Here is a 22,234-nt window from a genome sequence, read left to right on the forward strand (position 1 = left end):
TATTCTTTTAATATTCCTATTAGTGACTAAAAATGTGCCTGTGTAGTCAACAGTTTGCTTAATATGAAAAACCTTGACTAAAAAACCAGTACACTTCCAGATTGAAGACAGATACATTTCCGAGGTCAATATAAACTACACTGTAACAAAATTTCCTGTTAAATTACAGTAAACTACTGGCAGCTATAATTGCCAGCTTGATACTGTTATTCTACAGTAAACCTACTGTGATCTACAACAACAGCACATTACTGTAAACATATTACAGTACTAAACTGTATGGCAAAGAAACATTACAGTATTATACTGTCAGCTTTGGTTTTAATTTTACTGTTATTTTACAGTTCCTACAGTATTCTCCATTAACTTATTACTGTAAAATATGATCTTCACATTGTTATAAACTACTGATTTAAAAGTTTTACAATTAAAAACAAAACCCCTAAAATAATAATAATAATAATAATAAAACATAGATGTCACAGAAACGGCTCAGACAAGAGATGGTCTTATAACTTTAGGCATTTATTAAAGTTAAACATGTTCAGTGTCTACAAAATTCATAAAAACACAAATTTAATTCAGAATGTGAACTATGACAAGTGATGGCTAAAATTACATCATTTGACTTTGTATTTTTGTCCCCAGGTCAAAATAGGTCTGGTTTGACTGTTTCTTGCATTCTATGCAAAGCACAGAGTACAAATTATCCGCCAATTCACATTAATTTAATCTTTCTGCTCATTTGGTTTTCCTTCCTTCACCAAAAGACAACAGTTCACTGCATCAAATGCATATAAAAGCTAACTAAATTACATCAATTCCATTAACAATAAAAATTAAACTGGCTCTCAACAATGGTGGGTTCAACAATGACCCTGGACATCTGAGACAGATGGACTGACCTATGCTGGCTAAATAAAGTCCATCACATTGTTTAGTAGCGTGGTCACATGGTGATTCACCGTTGTTGCCTTTTTGTGGACCAGCTTCCCCGTCTTCCTTTTCCACCACCTCCCCGTGGCTGGTCTTTCTTCCCCTCTCAGGATAAATCCCAATGAGACGCCTAAAATGTAATAGAGAAAGTATATAAGATATTAGGTATGGTAAGTAAAGATCATTTGCATTTAATATGGAACCCTATAACATTAATTGAATAAAAAATTAAGATGTATTTTTCTGATAATGACCCTTGTCTCATAATTATGAAAGAATGATCTCATTTTGATTAATTATTTATGAGAAACAAAACAATCCTGATTCATGATTACAACAGATCAGCTGTTGTCATTATTACAGTATTTATTACACTTTGATTTGAGGGTGGCATTAGGAAACACTGTTACAATATATTTGGGAAAGGACACATTGCTCAATGATAGCACCACAGAGAGTGACATGGCCAGTCTGAACAGCCCCATTCCTTAATTAAGATGGGTGCCAAAAGGAAGCAGGGTACGCTTTAATGAGCAGGAGATAGGTACAACTACTTTAAAAGTTAATACACCAGCATGGCTTATAAAAAAATGACACTTCAATATTTCGGATCAGAGCTTGGAAGAGGGGTAACATACTCAAACAAAACTTACCTTTGAACAAACTCCAGTGTCCTTGCAGCTTCTTCTTGGTATAGTAGATTGAACACATAGCAAGTAGCAAGCCCTGTGATGGTGTGTGTGAGGTTTTATAGATGCCTTCACAAATGACCTGGCTTCCGATGCTGATCATCCAATGTTCCAATGTGACACCATCACCAGCAACTGATGCAGACAACAGAAATATGGGTATAAGGGCCTTTTATGAGGATTTGAAGTTCACAGAAAAAGCCACCACATTTAGATTGTTTTGTTTTTTTGGTTAACTGGTGTTTTCGGTCAATGAGTGTCCACAATTTGAGATAGAAAAGAACGATGAGACAACTACAAACATGACAGACAATGATACAACTTAAGTTTAGGAAACGGATACAGAAAGAGAAATCAGACAAATGGAGAAACATAGAGACAGACGGACTTTGTTCTCTACTCCACGACATGCTTTTATGACACTTACCCAGTAGAATCAGTTGTGGACTGTTGGGAGGGTCAGGCTCAACATCGGCTGCTGTGGCAGACATCTGTAGAACATGGACAACAGTATCCAAATTAAGAAAGGAATTGCATGTAAAGTCATTGTAGACACAATAAATATTGCTAAAGAAACCTTACACCAGCTGAGTCTGCATATGCCTGCATGTGCAAATGTATTCTTTCTGGTTTTACCACATATGTTGCAAGTTATCATGTTTTCACTACAGGCCTTCACAGCAAAATAATCTTTAAAATACTCTCTCAAGAAAAAATTAATCATTACAACAACAAATAATCAACTAACTTTTAGCTACTGCATGTTGCATTAGTGCATATTTGAAGCTACGTTTTAGCTTTTTGCATTAACCTGCATAACAAGCTAATCCCTATAAACTCCCATGCACCATTTCACTTGAAAAAGTAAAACAAATGGTAAAATAGAACCTTGTAACCCACCATAGTTAGATCTCACAACAAATCAGATATTAAAGCCAGTTTATGTTAATGTCAGTAATGCGCTTCAACAGAAAGCTCAACTTTTGTCCACATAGCCAGTTGCTAAATGAGAGTAGGCCTAACGTATGCTAGCGTGCGGCACGTACTTTTGACTCAATCTTTTTGTAAAAAACAGTCAATAAAATGGTAATCCAACACAAAATCACATTAGCATTATGATGACTTTTGCAAGATTCTATTTACCTTGTTAAGAAAGCCACGGAGACAGGATGCATGAGGAAGGGCTGAGGTTGACGAGAGAGCAGTGAGGAAAGCAGCCGGTGAAACATGTGCTCCATCCAGTTTGATGCGGTCAGTTTAAGAGTCCGGATGAAAACAAATTCTTCAACTTCTTGTTATCCTGTCCTCAATCACAAATAAAAACACTGATGTGCAGGCCTATTTTTAATTTAATTTAATTTTTGATTTTGCTCAGATGAACTATAAATCGGACCGAGGATGAAGTCTGATTTAAAGTTAACTGAAAAATAAAATAAAATACTGTATTATACCGTAAGATTATAGGTAGCTTGCTGTAAAAAATAAATAAATACTGCTTTTAACCGTAAGATTTTACAGGAGCTTGCCGTTAATATTTTTTTCCTCAAAGACATCAGAATTTACAGTATTCAACTGTAATAATGGAAAACGGTACATTACTGTGCAAAATATCCAGTATTTTTACAGCAATTTGTTACAGTGTACCGGTCAAAAGTTTGGGGTCACTCACAAATTTCCATTGCACTCCATTGTAGACAGAATCCCAGCTGAGATCAGTTGCATTGTTTTTTTAACCAGCGCAGCAGTTTTCAGATTACATTATGTGCTGACATAATTGCAAAAGAGTTCGCCAATGTTTTTCTAGTTAGTTTTTTAAAATGATATCAGATTAGTGATTAGAATATGCCTTTGGAACATTGGATCAATGGTTGCTGATAATGGGTAATGTAGATATTGCATTAAAGATCAACCACCCACTCAGATCAGCTGGTATTCTGTCTATAATGGAGAGGAATAAAAATTTGTATGTGAACCCAAACTTTTGACCGGTAGTGTATGTCTATGGGTTTAAAGCTATTAAAATTCTGGAAATTACATATATATTTTTGGTTTGAAAAAAATAATGTAGTGCCTATAGTAAAACTAATGTTTATTTTTGTAAATTCAGTATCAATATGAATATTAATGACAGAATAAATTGAAAGTGAGGACTATTGTTGATGGACCAACATGTGCACATAAGTAGACACTTTGTGTTCCAAATTTCTTTTATCTTAGCCACCGTTTTCACTTTAATTAAACAGCACAAGAATGGAGGCAATTCTGGCACTATGTCTAATACAAAGTCGTTAATATTGCACAGCTGGCAAAAATCTTTTTTTAAGTAGGCTATACTATTCACATGACATCTTTCTAATTGTCTTCCTCTGCTTTGTAGATGTCCTCTTCTATATCTGTACTCTTACTGTACAGTAATGTCTGAATATTTCCCTCAACAGTGCTACTTGAAGATTCAGTTGTAGATTAAGCTGTCAAAAGCTGTTTAAAAGCCCTGGAAATGTTCCTAATGTAAAATATAAGTACATTTCATCTAATTGTACTCTTTCATATGAGGTGTTTTCCCAAATTAAAGAATGCTAATGCCCACAACCCAATGTATGTTAAATTAAATGTTAGTCTAAAGACAGTTGAGAAAAACTTTCTAAAAATATTTAACATTTTGATCCATATATGTACCATATATACAAGCAAAGTCTGTCTACTGTGTCACCCAAAGACTTGAAATCTCCTGTCACCACCACGGGGGGCTGGGGGGTGGTGGGCAGGTGAAGGGAGTTCAACTACAAAGCAGCAAGGAGTGCATGAGCATCAGGAGAAGTGTGAGTGTTGGAGTATTCACCATCAGCACCAACCTCATTTACATTTTGATTTGAATGAGATAGGATATGGACATGTATGATAGGACAGGAGGCTGTGACTAAAAAGGACTTTCCCACCTGTACTACATGCACAGTACACTACATAAAGCAATCACATTTGATCATGTACACACTTGTCTTCAGTTTGCATTCAAGTATTTGACCAGCAGATGGCAGTGTGTGGTATCATTAAATAAAGTCATTTTCAACACAATGTGTAGAACTGGAAAGCTCCAGAAGGATTATTTCACTTCATGGGGGGGGAGGGGGGGAAGTGTGTGTGTGTGTGTGTGTGTGGTGTGTGTGTGGTGTGTTGTGTGTGTGTGTGTGTGTGTGTGTGTGTGTTGTGTGTGTGTGTGTGTGTGTGTGTGTGTCAACATACGTGGGTTCGAGGCCTCGGCCTGGTCCGTCTGCAGTTTATGTCCTCCTTCCACCTCCATGGTGCAGTAAACAATCCTGTTTGGAGCCAATGACTTCAGACCCTGGACTTCCATGATTACCACCTGCAACACACACACTCTTAATATATACTATATACTTACACATTTTATACATACATAAAAAAATGTAAAAGTGGGAAGTTTACATAAAAGAAGTCTAAAAAACAAGTATGAACTTACACTTGGGGAAAAAAGAAGACAAATCCAATGGTGTCTCTCTTCCATTTTGCATGTCAAGACAGCTGATCAAACAACCGATGCAGTTGGTGTCAGTAACAAACTATGTCTGTATCTTTAAGCTGTCAGACGACTGCAGTAACTTTGGTTACATTTGAAAGTGGGTGTGCAGAGATAACTGTTTCCTCTAGTTAGCGTGTGGCATTTATGAGCCTCAATTAAATCATTTTTATTTCATACTCGAGCAGATGTCACCAGTAACTTTATGAACATAATAAGAAATGGAAATGCCTGCAAAGGTATTATTTCAACCCTTCTGTTGTCCTCGGGTCAAATTTGACCAATTTTCAAAAAGTTTCTATATCAAAAATTTGTTTTTCTTTCAAAGATTTGTCCAAAACTATAACGTGGATGGTTCCATACAATGTTCTTTAGTGTAAAATAAATGATTGGTTTAATACTTTCAATTAATTTGGGAATCTTAATAGAATTTATAGCATTTGAAAATAAAATGCTAGGTTGAAAAAAGTGACAGAAATGCTTCAAAAACATGAAAAAAACAAGAAAAACTCCCTTAAAAAATGTGACAAAAGAGTGACAAATTTGGGAAAAAGTGACAAAAAAAGTCAGAAAAAGCTTCAAAAACTTGATTTAAAAACAAAAAAACCCCCCCAAAAAACGCAAAAACAAATTGAGAAAGAAAAAAGTGACAATACACTTGGGGGAAAAAAGCTTCAAAACGTCTAAAAAGCCACAAAAGTAGCAATAGACGACCAAACATTGGAAGAAGAAAAGGTTTCCATTTTGACCCAGAATGACAACAAAGCAGAAAGGGTTAAAACTACAAATGGATTGGCTGGAACATTTTCAGTAGAAATCCATTGCACTTTTAAGCAACCTTATAATTGTTTTATCAAATTAGGACATATTTGGTGACGTCAAATATTCAATGTATATATATGTACACACATATACACACACACACAGACACACACACAGACATAGATATATACACATATATAAACGTATGTACATATATACCCATATATATACATATATACACACACACACATACATATACTTTACCCAATGGGAGAAACACAAATTGTAGGCAGGTTCTGCCCAGCTAAAGAGAGGATCCATTTTTCCCACCTCACCCACATTGTATTTTTATAGAGAAGGAAAAGGGCGTCTTTTCTCTGAGATGCTAGAAATCATCAACATGGACGCAGTAAAATAATCCTATTGCTGCTTTACTGTTTCTTGGGTCTAGGTAATGTTTCACGTGCGTGGTAAGGAGATACTACACTCCATGTTCTTTTCAACATAGAAATGGCCTGGAAAGCAGTTACAGCAGGGTGAGCTTCGAAAGGTCTGTCAGTCAGTAGAAATCCAGGGAGACATGGCCTCTCATTAGACCCACCATCTAACCTGGAAATTCAGAGTTCTCGCGAGAGCACAATTTCAATTTGCTCAGCAAGTTACTCTGGCATCGAGTAATGCTGCTCATTAACTATGCCCTTGAAGCCAAGCTGCACCAATCACAATGGTGTGTCTGATATAGGTGGGCCAGTGGCGGGCTGAACAGATACCGCTAAGCATAGCTGGTAACTAAGCATATGGGCAACTTTCATTACTCGATGCCAGACCCTTAATCTTTTACATTTGGGTCTGGACTTCCAGGATACACACATCCACAGTTCATGGGGAAAAACACGGAGGTGGATTTGTATTGCAATAGATGGGCTGACTTCACAATCAGAAGGAGAACTTATTATCATTGGCCACTTTACTCATTTATGTCTAAACCTGTCCACCTATCCTGGACCAACCTGACAGCCAGTGCGTTGCCTAAAGGGTTTTCAACCTGGACCCCATTTTCCCATTCATTTGTGTCTAAGTACCACAGTACCTCTCCAACCTCCTCCCCCTGAAAACTGTGGTCCTGAGACGCTGGCCTGCTCCCATTCCCCACACCAGAGTCTGTACCTTGGAGACAGAGCCTTTGTGTTGCAGCCCCACCCTCCGGAACACCCTCCCTGCAGATATACAAAATTCTATATCCCTGGACATTTTTTTTAACTCCTGAAACACCACCTGTTCACCACAGCCTACACCTCCCTTAGCTTAGCCACAGTAATTCTGTAAAGTGTCCTTGGGTTTCATGAAAGGTGCTATATAAATAAAAAACGTTATTATAATTAGTATTATTATTAAGTCATTAATGTGAACAAAATCTTTGAAATTGGTCTACCATTGAGTGAGAACGCTGTAACAGGCAGCCATGAACTGGGCTGTAATGTAACCCTATTTGGCAAATGTGCATCGTCAGTTTCCATCCACTAAAAGTGTTTTTGCCGCTGACAGGCTCATATTATTAATCTAAGTGTCTGACAACCAAGGACGTTGTTAGGCCTATTTTAGGTACACCCCCCACCCCCCTTTCCCCCAAATAATAATTATAAAAATAATAATTTGATTTCGATCTTTGCATCTGTGTGTGTCGGTGTGTAGTGAGTAATCCAGCATCAATTATCCACCAACCTCCAGGGTGAAGGACAGCACCACGTCAGACTTGGACAGCGTGTTCTCGTCCTCCTGGCCCATGTCCATGATGGATGCATTGTGGCCTCGTTTAAGCTTCTGCAGCTTGAACTCTCCTCCCTTGGCCACGGGCATGCTCTCCAGGTTGGCCATCAGCAGGTTGACGGACGATCGCAGCTCCTCGATGTACATGGCCTCCATCTCTCTAGATGCGAACCTGGGAAACCTTCCACCATGCTGACCACAACAGGAAGGCACACAGTGCATTTATCAGCATGAAAAAAACACCTAAGTTCAAACTTGGACATGAGGTTAGAGCAGAGATCTTCAACAGGGGGTCCAAGACCCTCAGAGGGGTTATTGTTTAATCATTTTAAACAAAGGTTCATAAGTTAATATGTCTAGGAAAATGCATAAACCTCAGTCCAACATATTGTTAGCAAAGATAGATCAGCCTGTTTGTGAACTTGGCTTTGATGACTTGATTGGCCAGTAAGGTAGTCACTAAGGTTACCATCCACAGATAGGATTCACTGTGCTATATGTATGTTTAACATTAAAACATATTTAAATCTATGAAGGTCAATAATTATTTGAATAGCTTAGTATTGTATGCACCATAAAAAGGTGTGAGTAAAGGCGTTGGGCAACCCTATAGGTCCATTTTAATATGCAACTTAATTTCATAAAATTTGCAGTAGGGGATCCCTGCTCTGTCTTTCTTTCAGCTATGGGGTCCTTGGTCTTAAACAACTTTAAATACCCCTGGTTTAGAGTATAGGCCAGTTAATCATGTGACAAAATCTGAATACTTTAGATCTACACCTTCAAGCACTTAATCTGAATATTTATTAAAGGTCCCATGACATGGTGGTCTTTGGGTGCTTTAATATAGACCTTAGTGGACCCCTAATACTGTATCTGAAGTCTCTTTTATATAGACCTTAGTAGACCCCTAATACTGTATCTGAAGTCTCTTTTATATAGACCTTAGTGGACCCCTAATACTGTATCTGAAGTCTCTTTTATATAGTACTTAGTGGTCCCCTAGTACTGTGTCTGAAGTCTCTTTTATAGACCTTAGTGGTCCCTAATACTGTATCTGAAGTCTCTTTATATAGACCTTAGTGGTCCCCTAATACTGTGTCTGAAGTCTCTTTTATATAGACCTTAGTGGTCCCTAATACTGTATCTGAAGTCTCTTTTATATAGACCTTAGTGGTCCCCTAATACTTTATCTTAAGTCTCTTTTATATAGACCTTAGTGGTCCCTAATACTGTATCTGAAGTCTCTTTTATATAGGCCTTAGTGGTCCCCTAATACTGTATCTGAAGTCTCTTTTATATAGTCCTTAGTGGTCCCCTCATACTGTATCTGAAGTCTCTTTTATATAGACCTTAGTGGTCCCTAATACTGTATCTGAAGTCTCTTTTATATAGACCTTAGTGGTCCCCTCATACTGTATCTGAAGTCTCTTTTATATAGACCTTAGTGGTCCCCTAATACTGTATCTGAAGTCTCTTTTATATAGACCTTAGTGGACCCCTAATACTGTATCTGAAGTCTCTTTTATATAGACCTTAGTGGTCCCCTAAAACTGTATCTGAAGTCTCTTTTATATAGACCTTAGTGGTCCCCTAATACTGTATCTGAAGTCTCTTTTATACCTCATAAACCTCATAAGGTGACATTTTCATGCCATGGGACTTTCGAGGTCAAGTGCTTTTTACATTCAATGTTCAGTAATCCGTTATTTAAGTCCATCCATCCATACATTCATTCATCCACTTGTTGCTCCATCCATACAGTACTCTTACCCGAGCTATCTGGTCTGCCATTTGCAGGCGCCCGTCCAGCTCTCTTCTGATCTGGGCCGCCTGCTCGTCTGGGTTGTCCAGCTGGGGAAACACACACAGACACAGAGTGCACGTCAGAAAGCTGCACCACAACAATATATATTTATAGTAATTAAACGTGAAAATTAACAAAAGGAATGAATAGTTTTTCCAGGTGTCTGCATCAGGCACCCAGGAAGTGTGCAGAGCTTTGAATGTTTCAATTCATTTTTTGAGAGTATTTTAAGTTAAAACAACACATACAAACACTCTACAACTACAAATAAATACATGAACAATTTATATTCCAGGGAGTCTGTAAATTCCAGCAAGGCTAATCACAATCAGTCACACTCATAGCATCAATCAGTTAGAAGAGTTCCAATTTCGTTCATGCTTCAAATGTTGTTGATGTTGTGGTTGTGTGTCACAATGCAACCATGTGAGGCAAAATGTCATTTGTAGAAATCCGACTGAAATCACATTTCAAACCACTTCCAAATATGGTCTGGCTCCAGTTTGTAAAAATCACATTTCACATTTTTTTCTTTGGTGTCCAGACATTCTAAAATCATTCTTGATACAGTCTGGATATACTGTATTACGACACAGATTGGGGCTAGTTGTCCGAACAAGGCCATTGACTCTTTGACACCAATGAAACACTCCTGTCTTCACTATGACTGATTGACGATCTGTATCAGCGTCACAGGCTAAACAATAAAAATAAAACTACACAACCTGAACCATCTGGGGCCTGTTTGGCCTGAGTGGTCATTTTGTGGTTGCCAGATGTTGGACATTAAACTGTTTGTTCTTTTTTCTTGTTTTAAAAAAAAAAAAATTTATACACACAGGACAGATTTACCGCTAAGCAGCTCAATGTTCATGTTCATTGATCAATCATTTTATGTTTATTACACAGGTAATGTGACATAAGAATCATTGTGTAGCATGTGGTTAATGTATGCTTTTCCTCTCAAAAGGCTGTGTCCTGCAAACCCACTTGTACCCAGAATCTCAGTGAAGAATGCCCTCTGGGGGACAGTATTGTTACCGGATGTCAATACCTTCCCTTTCCTCTTGAGAGGCTTGTTGCTCCCCCAGGCCAGTGACACACAACAGAGAGCAGGAATCAATCTGATACGTGTGTGTGTCTGTGTGCCTGTGTGTGTGCGTTCGATGTAAGTCTATTGTTCCCGCTGGTTTTAGCTCTTTTTTAGAAGAGCATATTGCTGCTTCTGAAGAAACGCTGATGGGCTTAAAAATGATTTGCAATGATTAGTCGATGCATCCCGATGCGGACCTGGACGATTTCGCATCAATGCAGTGACAGACCATAATCAGTTGTTGCCTGCTGATGTTATGTGTTGATTATCAGGTCGCTGTTTTTTTTAAGAGCAGATTAAAAGAGGAGTTCATGCTCTAAATATCTGACTGCTTGCATTTGTTGATGGAAACCATGTGCAGCAATATGTATTAATACTGAGGAGCTGACTCATCATGATGTTGAATTGATTGTGGCGGCTGTGGCTCAGTGGTAGAGAGGTTGCCTGCCAATTGGAAGGTTGGAGTTTCGATCCCTGGCCCTACAGTCCCATGTCAAAGTGTCCTTGGGCAAGACACTGAACCCTGAGTCGCCCCCGGTGCTGCGCAATGGAACGTGAATGTGTGTGAGTGTATATCTGATGAGCAGGTGGCACCTTGTACGGCAGCCTCGGCCACAGTGTATGAATGTGAGTGAATGCTGAATGTATCCTGTAGATGTAAAAGTGCTTTGAGTAGTCGTTAAGACTAGAAAAGCGCTATATAAATATAGCACATTTACATTGTGATCGTTGACAGGATAATCATAATTGAATCGTGAGACCAGTAAAGATTTACACCTCCAGTAGACACTACACATAAGATGATTTGGTAGGTATTTGGATTATTAATTCATCATTTTTATCTTTCTTTAAAAGCCAAAGATCAAGTGGTTCCAGCTTTGCAAATGTAAAAGTTTTTACTTTTCTACAGTATATAATAAATGACAGTGAACTGAATATCTTTGGGTTCGGGTTGGCCAAAAACAACAAACAATTTGAATCCACTTTGATGATGCTGCCACAACCTGGCTGTTATGAAGCAGTGTTTATTAAAAGCTCATTTTTGTTTGCTCATTTTGTTCTTCCTTCTGTGTGACTCCCACATGCTTTTACAGTCTCCACAGATGTAACAGTCAGGAGGAAATCTTTTGGTTCATTTTTAAATCCCAGCAGAAGGATGTGACTTGTAGCAGACACAATCACATTTTTGTTGCAGAGTGTGGGATGAACAGTGAAACTTTTGAGGAGATGCATCATGGATGATCTGTCAAACTGCTCTAGACAACCAAGGAGTCGTGTCTGGCACCAAAACTGTGTAAAAAAGCAGCTGTTGCCGATGCCTTCAGTCAGCCATGCTTTGGCACCCCAGAATCTACTCTACTCTAGGGCTAAGCCAGCTCTTCCACACTGATGTCCTTGGCTACAAGCATCGTCATGTGGAGTATACGGTGTTCCCACGATGTGTAATATCTACAAGGGGCTGGCGAGTCAGTACAACCCCTTGTGGTTCATCCTACACTACACCACCAGGGCTAAGATAATTGTCCAACACCTTTGGGACAAACACACGGGATGGGATAATCCACTACTATCGCAGGAGCTTCTGCAGCAGCGGAAAGCCTGGGAAGAAGTTCTAGAAGTCTTACCTCAAGTCAATCTGCCCCGGCTGTACTTCTGAACATCCCTGGTCTTCAGTGAGAGGTGCATGTATTTTGTTAAGACTTAGAAGAGGCTTATGGCTCAGTGGCATACCTCCGTATCACTGACAGACATGGTGAAGTGTTTCTGTCATTCCTGATGGCCCGTTCCAGAGTTGCTCCCAAGCAATTTCACTCTATGCCCCGATTAGAACTCTGTGCTGCTCTTACTGGTGCATAGTTCTCACAGGTGCTGAGGGACCATACCATGCACATTGATCAGACAGTGCTTTGGTCTGATTCCACAACGGTACTGACGTGGCTGAAGTCTGAATCCTGCCAATTCAAGAGCTTGTTCAGACAAATAGATGGAGCCAGGGACCCACCTTCCTCATGAACAGTCCAGTCTCATGACCAAGGGACCCCGATGTTGACCAAGCAAAAGATACCTCAGAGCTGCGCAAGTCTACCTTCTGTGGGATTGCCGCAGTTGCATCAAGCCAGTTCACTTCAGACGTGGGCCAATACGACTCTTGGAAGGTGCTGCTGGAAGAGACAGTGCTGCATGGGACGGTGAATTCTAATGATAAGCCCACAGCTGAAGACTACCAACAGGCTGAACAGTTGACACTCCAGAGGGCTCAGAGGGACAGTTTCAACAAGAGTACAGTCTGCTGAAAGCTGATGAGCCAGTCTGCAGCAATAGTCAACTTTGCATGTACGTTGTCTCCAGAGCTGAATGAAAAGTAGAGCTCATTTGAGTTGGAGGACAACTCCGTCGAGCAGAAGGCCTAGAACTGACCACTCTTCATCCAGTCATCTTAGAACCAGGTCATCGAGGGACTACGCTTCTGATCCAAGACAAGGATATGCACCTCCGCCACCCAGGCCAAGTGCGGGTGTTTGACGAGTTTCATCGCTCCTTCTGGATCCTGCGAGGGTGCGAGGCTGTCCGAAGCTACCAATACAGCATCGCTGACTGTTGGCGATAGAGGGCACAACCGTCAGTGCCTGAGATGGCAGATCTGCCATCAGCCTATCTGCGCCTTTTTAAGCCTGCTTTCTATTCTACAGGGATAGGCAGCTTTGGGCCATTTGAGATCACAGTGGGCTGGCGCTGGGAGAAGAAATGGGGGATTATTTTCAATAATAATAATTATTCCACTAGAGCCGGTCCCACAATAAGCTTTCCTTAGTATGTGGTGTTTCCGATTCTGTAGCTTTTGAGGATGAGAGAAGAGGGGTGCAAGGTGGAGGCTGGGGGTGTGGCCTTGACCAACTGCCACTTTGCTCATTTGAAAGCCATGATGTCTCTCTCTCCTGGGTGGGCCAAATTCTCTGGGTGGGCAAAGCAAAGAAAGGGGAGGCAACCTTGCCCCTTTTGACCTCATAAGGAGCAAGATTCCAGATCGGCCCTTCTGAGCTTTCATTTCCTCAAAGACAGAGCAGGATACCCAGGGCTCGGTTTACACCTATTGCCATTTCTAGCCACTGGGGGGGCCATAGGCAGGCTGGGGGAATGCATAAATGTTTATGAGAGAACCTCATAAGGTGAACTTTTCATGCCATTGGACCTTTGAGTACTTTGTGGTTGAAAAAATTAAAAAGCAAGTGGTAGTAAACATTGTTATCTGTTGCTAGCAGTGGCCTGCTAGCTTGAACAGAACATAGCATCTATTCCGGATCCAGCAGTTTAGTTAGTTGGAGGCTTTAAAGCATATCATAGATAACAGGAAGTGTTGTCTACTTTAGCGGTAACTTAACAGATAGGAGAAAATGTCTGAGAATCCCATAAGCATTTGAATCCTTTTTTTTTGGCTACAGTATTGGAGTTTAAGAGACATGTAGCCATATTCTGACTATTGTTGGGAGTTCCATGTCAAAGTGTCCTTGGACAAGACACTGAACCCTGAATTTCTTTGATGCTGCGTTATCAATGTGTGAGAGTGTTTATCTGATGAGCAGGTGGCTTCTTATACGGCAGCCTTGGCCACATATACATATACATATATATATATATATATATATATATATATATATATATATATATATACACAGTCTATTTGCTCTCACACACACACCGTCTCCTTATCTCCCTTCCACACACACAAGAAAGCGGAAGAAATAAACAGAATGAGAACCACCTCTCAACTCTTTATTTCCTATTCTAGCACCTAGGTGTCTACCCATTATCTTCACTACAGCAATGAAATGAAAAGTAGTGAAATGTGAGTCGGTACACATCCTGCGTAGACAGCTGTTAGCCTGTTGATTAAAATAGAAGCATATCTGTAATTTCAGACATGCAACAGACAACTGAAAAAATGCATTTGAAATGTCTCATCTGTAGGCCATATTTCCTTCTGCTGCTGCTTTACATTAAAAGCCCTCCATCTATGAACTAAATACAGTACCAAAAGTCATAGGAAATGCGCTGCATTGGTCACAGATTTAGGGGAGCTTTGAAAGCAGTGCTATTGTTCGATGTGAAATGGTGCACACAACAAGATATGGACATATTTCCTGTTTTATTTGGTCGGTGGGTTGGTAATTAATTTTGCAGAGAGAAATACATCAACTTATTTGACCTCGCCGTGCTTATCCTATGGAATATAATTTGCAATGAATCAGCATGGCTTGAATGGCTGCAGTTGTTCATTGCTCAGCTCAATGCAAGTATGCAGAGCCGTGTTGAAAAATAGCATTAGTAGCCTCCCATGCGAGTGCATGCTCATCTCAGATTTTGGGGACAGTTGGATCTAGTCATATTTATTAATGTGCAATAAGGGTATACTTTTTTTATGACTGACCGGACTGGACTCACTCAGACTGCCTTGATTGCCTTGAAAATTGTGTTGTGTACTTTTCCCGATTTGGACTTTTCTTTAAGGAATCTACTTTACTTCAGCTGTAGTGACAGACAGAAGCGGTAAGTAGAAAAGAGAACAGGCAGGTAAAGAAGGCTGATGGGATTGTTCTCTCTCTATCTCTCTCACACACACACACACACACACACCACACACACACACACACACACACACACACACACACACACCACACACACACAGCAGGACTGATAAACCACTAGCTGCATTAACATCTTGCCAGAACACCCACCCCTGCTGCTACCACTAACTGAAGAACACCTTTGAATTACAGCTGTCTTGCAGGCATGCACGGCAAACACACACGCACATACGCACGCACGCACACGCACATGCGCACGTGCGTATGTGCGTGTGTTAAGCTGCAGGCTTTCTTAAAGAAGTTATGCAAATAAGTCTTTTTTTTCTGTCTACTTTCTTGTGAGTCTCACTTTCATCTGCTGCCAGCATGACTCCGGGTCCCAGTAGCGGTAGCTCCATTTTACTGTGCATTCTAACAAACACACTTGGCTGTGTTCACATTGGTCCTGGTCGTTCAGGGTAAGAAGGTAAGCTTTAGTCATACTTTGATAAAATATGGACAGCTGGGGATAGCACGCAGACACACGCTCTTCTAAACATGCTACAGTAGGATGACTGCATACATACACGTGGACTATACAAGACGGCGACCTCACAACAGCAAGAAGAAGAGCACTCTTGATAGAGTCTCCTGCATTTAGCTGCCAAAGAAAAAGTCAAAAAATATACGTATGCAGCTGTTTAAAAAGAAAAGGACCAAAGATGGTGAAGTGTGATACAAGACACGTGTGATACAAAGGTATAAAGATACAAAGAGTTTATTGTTTTGCTTTGAAGATTATTAGTTATAAGTTATAAATTAGTTAATTTTTAGGTTCCATCCATCCATCCATCCATCTTCATCCGCTTATCCGGTATCGGGTCGTGGGGGCAGCAGCTCCAGTAGGGTACCCCAAACTTCCCCTTCCCGAGCCACATCAACCAGTTCCGACTGGGGGATCCCGAGGCGTACCCAGGCCAGGTTGGAGATATAATCTCTCCACCTAGTCCTGGGTCTTCCCGAGGCCTCCTCCCAGCTGGATGTGCCTGGAACACCTCCCTAGGGAGGCGCCCTATAGGTTGATCATTTAAAAGTAATGAGAAAAATAAGGGCATGCTATTCAACATTACTTCAGTAGGTGGCAGTAGTAGCTTTCCACAGCATCCAGTACACTTTGTGAGTGCTGTACGTCACATGAGTTCATAATCCAGTTGAATGGAGAAAGAACACGTCTTCCTGTCTCACTTCTCTCTGTGTACTTTTTCCTGCTGTTACAGGTTAATTTCCATAAAAGTGAACTTTAACTGAAGTGACCTTGTATTTCCCGTAATGGCGTCATGTATACTTGTTATTTTACCGATTTAGCTTTTACCAATTTAGCTTTAGCTACATGCTATTATTTTCTACTGTGTTTTCAGTGGCTCCTGGACATTGGTAAAATAAGAAAGTCACTGTGTTGCAGCGGAATGTTTGTTAGATTATAGTTTTATAGTATTATACCATTTTTTCCAACTCTGACCCCATTTCCCTATGCATTTTGTGTCTAATAAACTGACCAAAAATCGTTGAAATTGGTCCAGTATTAAGCGAGATTCCAATGACGGGCCGATGTGAACCAAGCTGCAATATAACCTAAAAAGTGCAACTGTGCAGACTTGCAAAAATCACTTTTATTGGACAAAAAGTCCAATAAAAGTGATTTTTTTGTTGTTGCTATTGACAGTCTCTGATTGTTACTAAAAGAGTCTGATAACATTATCGATTTAAAAAAAAAAAAGGTTAAGGGTCCGTTGTTTCGGAGTAGGCTAGTCTAGAGAAATTATAGGCTCCTGTTATCTAAATGATTTTTATTGTAATGGCTCAATATTTAAATGATTTTGACCATGTGGATAAGATCGGTATTTTTCACCCAGAGTATAGGCCATGGATGAAGTATATGGACAAGGGGGGAGATGGAGAGAGAGAGAGAGAGACTCCAGCTGTGCGCAGTGTTTTGTGCAGTCAATAGGCTACAATAGAGTACATCCATGGTTTCGTGTCATCTCAAAGATGGTTTGTATTTGTATTATGTCTCACAGCCCTGTTGATTAGAGGGGGACATCCTCTGACATGGTGACACAGCATTGTGTCCCAGCTATATCACTGGACACATCCAGACCACTGACATCAGGCAGCAACAGGTCCCACCTCTGACAACATATTCTTTGGGCATATAGGGACACAGCCCCCAAGGGAGCACTGCCAATATCCAGCGCTGTCTATGGACAAAAAGTCATGTCCTGAGATTGATGATGCTGTAACAATCTGAGCTTGTCAGTGGTGAAAAATAATCACTTTAAGTGGACAAAAAGCAAGGCTGTACAATTGCCCCATCATGTCAAATTGCCGCTCTGTTCTCACCGGCCTGTCATTGTGATCTCGCTCAATACTGGACCAAATTCAAAGATTTTTGGTCACATCATCTACATCTATTAGCCAGAAATGCACGGGGGAATGGGGTCCAGGTTAAAAAAAATGGTCGTTACCGTTTATGTACAGCAGAGATTTGACCAAAAAAGGAGGATGGTCCTGCCGGGCAGTGTTTATCCAAGTTCACAGACTTTATGTCATCTGTTATTAAATTTGAAAAGCTATTAATGGTTGGCGATTTTAACCTGCATACTGACGTTGCCGATAACTGTGCCGCAAAAGATTTCATTGTTATTACTGATTCACATAATCTGAAGCAGCATGTTCATGTGCCCACACGTGCTGATGGTCATACATTAGACCTTGTTTTCACACTAGATTTTGATGTCAATGCATTATGTTGATTATTGACCACAAGAGTATCTTTTTTAATCTCTCTGCCATTGCTGACGCCCTCTGCCAGAAACGTCTCAAAAGCCCTTCCTGCAATTGGCCCTAGTATAGAGGCTATTGTCAACTCTTCATTGGCCACAGGCTGTGTCCCGTCCTACTTTAAACATGCCATTATCCAACCTATAATAAAGAAGCCTAATTTGGACCCAACACTTTTAAAGAACTATCGCCCTATTTCAAAGCTGGTGAGAGTCCATAATGACTTTTACATGGCCTCAGACGTAGGTCTATGCTCAGTGTTCAGTACTTCTAGACCTCAGTTTTGCCTTCGATACAGTCGACTACCATATCAGGACTAAGAGATTACATGAATGGGTGGGCATATCAAGAGGGGCCCTAGACTGGTTTACATTCATTTCATACATTTACTATTTGGGGTTTTCACTCTGAATCATCGCCTCTGTCTTGTAGTGTTCCACAGGGTTCAGTGTTGGGCCCCATATTGTTTACTTTATACATGTTATACCTGGGTCAGATTATTTGCAATTTTAACATCTCTTATCACTTTTATACAGATGAAATTCAGCTTGATTTTACCTTCAGGCAAAATGAGTCATCCAAACTGACAAGCCTCCTAGATTGCATAGACACCATAAACAACTGGATGGCTGAAAGCTTTTTGCAGCTGAACCCAGATAAGACAGGAGGTTTTAATCATAGCACCAGACAGCACTATCTATCTAATTAAGCAGAACATCGGGCCTTTGTCATCTGTGGTCCAGCTTAGTCTTAAGCAAGGAAAACGGCCCCTCCGGACCACTCCGGACGGAAAACAGCACGGAGCACATCAAACAGACTGGAGTCACCAACCATGCCAGACTGTCCGACAGCCAATTATCGAGTTGGTGTGTCCCCCCTGGTGGCCCTAAGGAACCTTGGGGTGACATTTGACAAATTCCTATCTTTTGAAATTCACATCAAATGAATGACCACATCTTGTTTTTTTTCCACTTACACAACATTAGTAAATTAAAGGCTGTGGTCTCTCAGTCAGAACTGGATATGCTCATCCATACCTTCATTTCCTCTGGTATTGACTGTTGCAATTCACTCTTTTCCTCAGCCAACAATTCTGTCCATCACTGCCTGCAATCCATTCAAAATGCTGCTGCTAGGCTACTTACTAGATCAAACAGGCGCACCCATGCCACCCCTCTACTCTGCTCCCTTCACTGGCTTCTTGTGACTTACAGGATCCAATTCAAAATTCTCACCATAACCTGTAGGGCTCCACATGGTCAGGCTCCTGCTCATCTTGCCAATATAATTCACCTCCCGTTCTCTCAGGTGTATCAACCAAAAGCTGCTATCCACGCCACACATTTGTCAAGACATGTGAGGATAGAACCTTTGCTGCTATGGCACCCAGACTCTGGAATGCTCTGCCAACCAGCATTAGGCTTGCTGAGAATGTCCCTGTATTAAGTGAAGACTTACTTGTTCAGGATAGCTTTGGGGTAACATTTTATCTGTTGTATTTTTACTTTATTTTTATTCTTAAGACTTTTTTATTTAAGTATGTTTTAAATTTGCATTGCTGCTGGTATGAATAGTTGTAATGCAAAATGTTCGCAAGCTATTATTTTGAACACGTTTAATTAATTAATGCTCAATGTTTAGTTATACATACTACATCCTGTCATTCTAATGTATACCCTTAAATTACTTACTTTGTGCTATCAAATAAACAGTGCAAAGTCATTATTTTGGACACAGGTACGTGTATTTAATTAGATTTTGTTTCAACTTTGTTAATTTATGCTCTTAAATTAACATCTTAAACTGCTGTGTGAATTAACAACTTCACACAGCAGCACGTGGGTACATCAGCCACAGCTGGAGGGGCACTTGCACAGACCTTCTCCAATGCCATGCGCTCTCTCGCAATTTCAGCAAAAGTGAAAGATAATTTGTGTATCTGCCCAGTGATTTGAATCTGCTCCCAACTGTTTAGGCTCTTCCACCAAGTATCATAAAAAGTAGTAGATTAGGAAGTGGCCTGTCAGTTATCCTGCTGACAGACGGACAAACAAACCAAAGGGAAACCATAGGCTCATAAATTTAGAGTTTGCACATGCATTAAAACTGATAACTTCTCTCACACACACACACACACACACACACACACACACACACACACACACACACACACACACACACTTCACAGCAGTGCGCCTAGTTTGAATACTATACATTTGTATTCTGGCAAAATGTGTTCTACTGGTGTCAAAGTTTTGTTTACAATAATAACAAACAGGCCCATTTTTCCTACTTAACTGTTTCTTAATAAAAGGAAATCATAGCTGCACCGGCAGACACCAATTTGTCAGGTTGGAAGACTGCTGCCAAATCCACAGTTAGACTACATAAAGTACTTCTGATTCTGAGCTAGAGAATAAACTGCGGGTCAACATTGTCCATCAACACTAAATCTGTATGCTGTTACACTGTATGCATAATGCTCCTCTCTTTGGCACCATCAATCAGTCTGTGTCCTTGTCGCCCCCGACAGCCCTGGGTCTGAGAGCTGCCTGCCAGGCCCTCTGTAGAGCCTCTGCACCTGGCCTTTTCACCCAATGAATAACAAGCATCCTCTCCTATTCTCCCATGCCGCCTGTCTCCTGTCTTACCTTCATCTTTTGTAATAACTCACCCCCCGCCTGCAGCTCAACACAGACTACAGGCTGTTAATTGACTGTTTTTTTTGTATCCTGGTCTTTTGTTTTTTTACTTTAAATGAAAATGAATGAAGGCACAAAGTATTAATCTGAATAGCAATCACTGATACCTTATGTCTCCTTCATCATTTTGTCTATTGGCTTGGACTCCTTCAGTCTCTATATGTTGTAACATTCAGCATGCAGAAAGCTCTGCACAGTTGCAACAGAAGTAATTTTCTTTGAAACGTAAAGCAAATTAAAGTGTGAAGTACTCGACTCATGAACATGGACATGGACATGGAGTATGACTGAGTTGCTGTTCTCTGGAACTCTTGACATGATTTGGACACTGGTGACTAGGACTTTGATAGCTAACTAACATTACCATTAGCTAGCGGGGGCTGTTTGGTCCTTCCACTTCTTTGCTGAGACAGAGCGTTGACTGCACCGGAGACGGACAATCTGTTCAGCCATCTCCCGGTGTCCGCTGCTGCCTCGGCGGGGAGTAAAAGAATATTTGACAGAGTATTTGCTGTCAATGCTTATTCAGCCAACGCTGTTTTGCTGTATGGTATCATAGCAATGACTACAGACTACAGCACTGACAGTTACTGAAGGAGTTCTCTTTATTGATCCTTTTGGGATACCGGACCCGATACCGGTTAAGCGGACATAGGTGGATGGATGGTAAACATACTGATTGTTCATGACACTTTTTCAGTTTACATTGCAGGTAAAGCACAGGTGGAAGAAACTGCGTTAATGGTGGCTTCTTTCCTTTGAGTTTCAAAGTAAGTCATGCCAATGTGTCAACATGCTCAATATTATGGCATTGGAAATGTTAGGCCTCTATGGGCTGCAGTCATCATTAATGTTACTCATTACCTGTGGTTTTCCTGCTGTGAAATGTCGAAAGTCATACTGCGAAAAAGGACTCTTGCAGCTACTAATTTGCCAGTGTTTAGCCGCTGGTCAACTCACTTACTACTCCTTCTAGAGCCAACCATCACATGTAAATAGAGGAATAATACTGCTTAATTATTGGTAGTCTTGCATTGCCAGACCTTCCTCCACAGCGCTGCAAAGGAGGGTCTGGCTCCCTTACAGCATTCTGGGATGGGAGAAAAATGTGCTCTGGTTTACTGGCATTTCTTTAAACCATTTACAATCCTCTTGGGCGGCGCTAAGGACCGGACTCAATAACGGCGCCACTGCAAAACAGCCTCGGGAAAGAACTTGTTTTGGTGGAACATGGGTACGTTCAAAGGTTGTTTTAGTTGTGCAACAGAAAACTCAGATTAGACAGTTAGTCTAGCTAGCTGTCTGGATTTACCCTGCAGAGATCTGAGGACCAGGTAACCATAGTCCTCAGAAATCCACAACAAAAAGCCAACAAAAAGAGAGAAGAAGGTAATGAACATACAGCTGAAATGAGGGACATGTGGTGGAATTTCAGGCTGCACCTGAACAACCTTGGAAATGAAATGTTCTCAACATAGACTTTAGTGGTAACTGATAGTAACAGGTTATTGTACAGCAGCTGCTTGTTATTGTTTTCTCA

General features: G+C 40.5%; 1 protein-coding gene across 1 annotated transcript; it reads right to left on the reverse strand.

Moving 5' to 3' along the window:
* Positions 1–4,331: 4,331 nt before the first annotated feature.
* Positions 4,332–10,258, reverse strand: LOC116687954 (calcium-dependent secretion activator 1-like). The gene is made up of 5 exons (XM_032513697.1): positions 10,217–10,258; positions 9,463–9,543; positions 7,645–7,881; positions 4,866–4,986; positions 4,332–4,405 (listed from the first exon to the last, which is right to left on the reverse strand). The coding sequence occupies exons 1-5, from the start codon at positions 10,256–10,258 to the stop codon at positions 4,332–4,334; spliced, it is 555 nt and encodes a 184-aa protein (XP_032369588.1).
* Between the last annotated feature and the right edge of the window lie 11,976 nt (positions 10,259–22,234).

The sequence above is a fragment of the Etheostoma spectabile genome, chromosome 4 (genome assembly GCF_008692095.1).
Source record: "Etheostoma spectabile isolate EspeVRDwgs_2016 chromosome 4, UIUC_Espe_1.0, whole genome shotgun sequence".
In the NCBI taxonomy this organism is placed as follows: domain Eukaryota; kingdom Metazoa; phylum Chordata; class Actinopteri; order Perciformes; family Percidae; genus Etheostoma; species Etheostoma spectabile.

What these genes read in the sequence shown, in the direction of transcription:
- LOC116687954 (XM_032513697.1), bottom strand. Translation starts at nt 10,258, where the DNA reads ATGACCACTCAGGCCAAACAGGCCCCAGATGGTTCAGGTTGT. An exon ending in CCCCAGATGGTTCAGGTTGT is followed by an intron (nt 9,544 to 10,216) that starts GTAGTTTTATTT and finishes GTGTTTCCCCAG; the next exon opens with CTGGACAACCCAGACGAGCA. An exon ending in TGCTGTCCTTCACCCTGGAG is followed by an intron (nt 4,987 to 7,644) that starts GTTGGTGGATAA and finishes TGTGTGTTGCAG; the next exon opens with GTGGTAATCATGGAAGTCCA.